At 35.2% G+C, this 3,564-nt stretch overlaps 1 protein-coding gene across 1 annotated transcript in view; it reads left to right on the top strand.

The window, feature by feature from the left end:
* The first annotated feature begins 374 nt into the window (after positions 1 to 374).
* Positions 375 to 3,564, top strand: part of LOC122272252 (multidrug resistance-associated protein 1-like) — a 17,789-nt gene continuing 14,599 nt past the window's right edge. The window contains exons 1-2 of the mRNA XM_071185750.1: positions 375 to 476; positions 2,143 to 2,250. Coding sequence (XP_071041851.1) covers positions 375 to 476; positions 2,143 to 2,250 — 210 coding nt within the window. The remainder of the gene's footprint in view (positions 477 to 2,142; positions 2,251 to 3,564) is intronic.

Here is a 3,564-nt window from a genome sequence, read left to right as displayed (position 1 = left end):
AATAATTTTAGCGTAACTTGTCCACTATTACTTATAAAAGTGCAGGCCATATGGCTAGATTCTTAAGTTCTGATAAAAGTTTTATAAGAGATCCATTTGCTTTAAAAATTTCTACTTTGGTTCGCTACCACTAGAAAGAATTATTTTCAAAATCCTCATAAGTTGGAGGGTATGATGCTTTTGCCCACCTCTATTTTTGAAAAAAATTAAGCATCTATACTAATATGTAATACTGATGATTTAGTACTTTGACCTTTCAGTTGCGCTTCGGTGATTTATTATTTATTTCCACTCAGATGAATTAGTTGGAGCCCCTAGCGGGGCTGATGCTAAGATAATCATCACATATGGGTATGAGAGTTTTAGTACGTATCATGAGTACTCCTCATCTGCCTGGTGTAACGCCTCCGAAAAAGACCACAACGAACTTTCGTACTCCAAAACACCATCTTGAGAAAGCTCACGGGAGCCAGATGGTTTATCCGCAACAACGCCATTCATAGAGATCTTAACACTGACCGTTTTAACCATCATTTCAACAAATTAAACAGAAACTTCTTCATTAAAGTCTCCACCTGCGATACCGCAAATTTTAATGATATTTTCGACTGCATAACTATCAAAGAGGCTGCAAAGCTTAGACCCTTAGCACACTTCTACACTTCTGATATCACACTAACACTTAAAAACACAAACACTGACTGAGTTATTCACATGCTGATTCAGCTTATCTCTGTGAAAGAGCAACCCTCGGGGTAAGTTAATCCCTGTAACTTAAGAGTAGAGAGCAACCCGGCACGATTGGTAATTATCATTACGGCCTGATCTCTATTTTTTTTATTTATTTATCCATTTTTTAAAATTTTTTTTATTTATTTATTTTTAATTCCAAAACAACATATTTCAAAAATTACAAACGATGAACAGAACAATAGAATATCTTTGCTTTATAGGGAAAACTGCCCATACAAAACCCCAAACTCAGGTGCGTCATTTCCCTCGTTTCATCAGTCGGTTAGACGCCATTCTCTGATGAGCCCGATGAATCGCAATACCGTCCACAAGAGCTCTTGTTGAAAGAATCCTAAAATCTCTTTCATTTAAAAGATGGAAAGCCAGCAGTTGTGCATGGCTATCTCTTGAAATTATACCCCTCCAGTTGAGGGTTAGTGTAGTGTAAAACAGATCCTGTGGTCGCATGTTCGGAAGATGACGATCAAGTTTGGACTTATACTTAGAAATTTTTGCTTCATGATCTTCATGAAGATTATATTGATCATTAATGACTCACATTACAATGACTCACATTACATTAATGGCTCACATTACATTGATCATTAATGACTCGCATTACATTGATGGCATCAATTACAAAAATTGAGTCTTCACGGCAGGCAATAATGTCAGGTTTCAAAGTGCCTTCGACATCCACAAATTGAGGTTCTTTGGTGACTGTAAAACCTCTGTTGTCGAGGGACAGCGCAACGTAATCGACAAAGGCATTGTGTCGTTTGATCCGTTGAAAGTGGGTGGAGTAGCAGTTCTGAAGAACGTGATTGAGGGACTTAGGCGTGTCGCATCCTCTTCTACAGAGCCACACTTAATTACGCATATACACATTCCTTTAACTCGTCCCCCCTTTGCATATACATACCTGCCAACTTTTAATCCCTTCCGTTATGATTTTTCCCAGTGGTATTAAAATGGAACAAAAATTTCAATTTTAAGTAAAAAAATACGTTGTATTTGAAAAAGCGTAAGCTGCCTATTATGATAGTAACGCATATTAATATATATGCTTAATTTTTTTAAGAATATTGGTGATGAAAATCATTTAAAAATTTAGTTCATAAAAAAAAAATAGTATATATTTACTACCACTTTAAATATAAAAATAAAATTTTACGCCAAATGCGTAAAAGTTGGCAGGTATGCATATACATTCCTAAACTGCAAATACTCATTAGTGTTCATTTTCTCAATGTACTTAATTATTAATTTTAATTTTACCTTTTTTTATGTACTTTTATATTACTTGTAATTTTGTTATTACCTAATAATGGCAATTTTTTCCTCTCACAAATTCCAATTTGCGCCCCAAACTTTATTTTTGTCATTGTATGTTTCTTAGTCTAATTTCAGGATGAATGGGAAAAGGGCCGTAATACAGACGCCCTGACGCCCAGTTCCACTACAACGAACGAACGAAATTCTAAGCCGCCTAACGCCAAAAGTCTTAGTCGCCCTAGGGCAAATTAGATAGATGAAGAAGTCAGATGCCCTGTTCGCGGACAGGTACTTCGCAAAATAACATATCAAGTCAAATTCTAAGTCTCTTAACGATAAAGTGGTATATTAAAGTAAGAATTATCTTCTCTTATTAACCTAAATTTATTACCACTACTAAACCTTTTTAAAGGCCGCGGGATCTCTGTAAACTAGTTAACCTTCATAGTGGTCTGAACGGACTACCTCTAAGAAACCGTGTGGAGGCTTTCAGTTCCGGTTTAGTTGCCTAGTTGCAAACTGCTCCTGACAAAACAAAATATTTCAAAACTCGGCAAAAAACTAAAACTACAATTTACAAGCTTTTCTGACTTTTTAAAGCTCTCAACACGACTGAAGTGCGACAAATTGGTTTATAACATAAGCTGCTGAATTATTTAGCAGGAGTGGTGAGTAACAACGCGACAGATCGGTTTTACTAAACTAAGAGTCGTACATTACAAGACTACCACTCTAAAATATTATCCTCTTTCTGGGGCAAGTTGGCATCCTTGTCTCGATATAAAATAACATGAAGCAGATACTTATTTTCAGGACTGATTCAATAAAAGAACATTATCTCTTCAGCGAACGCCTCCTACAACTGAAAGCCTCCGCACGGTTTTTTATAGGTAGTTCGATCAGACCACTTTGAAGGTAAACTAGTTTACGAAAGAGCCCTTTAATAGAAAATTTGGTAAAAATAAGAAAGTGGTAGCAAATATATGTCTAAAAAATTGTTTAATTTATGAATATGATTAATTTGTCTTATTTACTTGTCAACCACTACAAATTCATTTTTCAAATATATATGATAAATTTCTCTCAAGTACTCTTAAACGCAGCCTACTTACGAGAAACCGTGTGGAGGCTTTCTGATGTAGGAGGTGGGTTATAGAGGTTCGAGGTACCACAATTTTAAATTCAATTGCATGATTGTGGGCAGGTAGCTGTTACTTCCCAAACAAACGGGTACCCATAAATCTGAAGTTGGGTGCGCTTCAAGTCGCCATTGGTGATTGAATCCCAGTTTTCACTGGAAGAATACAGGATTGATCCAGAGTAATGTGAATTACATACCTACTTAATATATTACGAATTAACTTTGGTCTGTTATAATGAACTTCTCTGTTCTTAGGTGTAATCTTTCACAGGGCTGCCACGGGCAACTAAAGTTACAAAAAGTGGTAACCATTAAAATTCAGAATTTTATTAAAAGAAATTAAAATTAGTAGCGTTTCAAAGCATATTTTTTTCATATATATATATATATATTTATATATATATATAATCTTTATT

This window comes from Parasteatoda tepidariorum, chromosome 9 (genome assembly GCF_043381705.1).
Source record: "Parasteatoda tepidariorum isolate YZ-2023 chromosome 9, CAS_Ptep_4.0, whole genome shotgun sequence".
Lineage (NCBI taxonomy): Eukaryota > Metazoa > Arthropoda > Arachnida > Araneae > Theridiidae > Parasteatoda > Parasteatoda tepidariorum.
The sequence above is the reverse complement of the archived record's forward strand: the minus strand, read 5'-3'. Positions and strand labels throughout refer to the sequence as shown.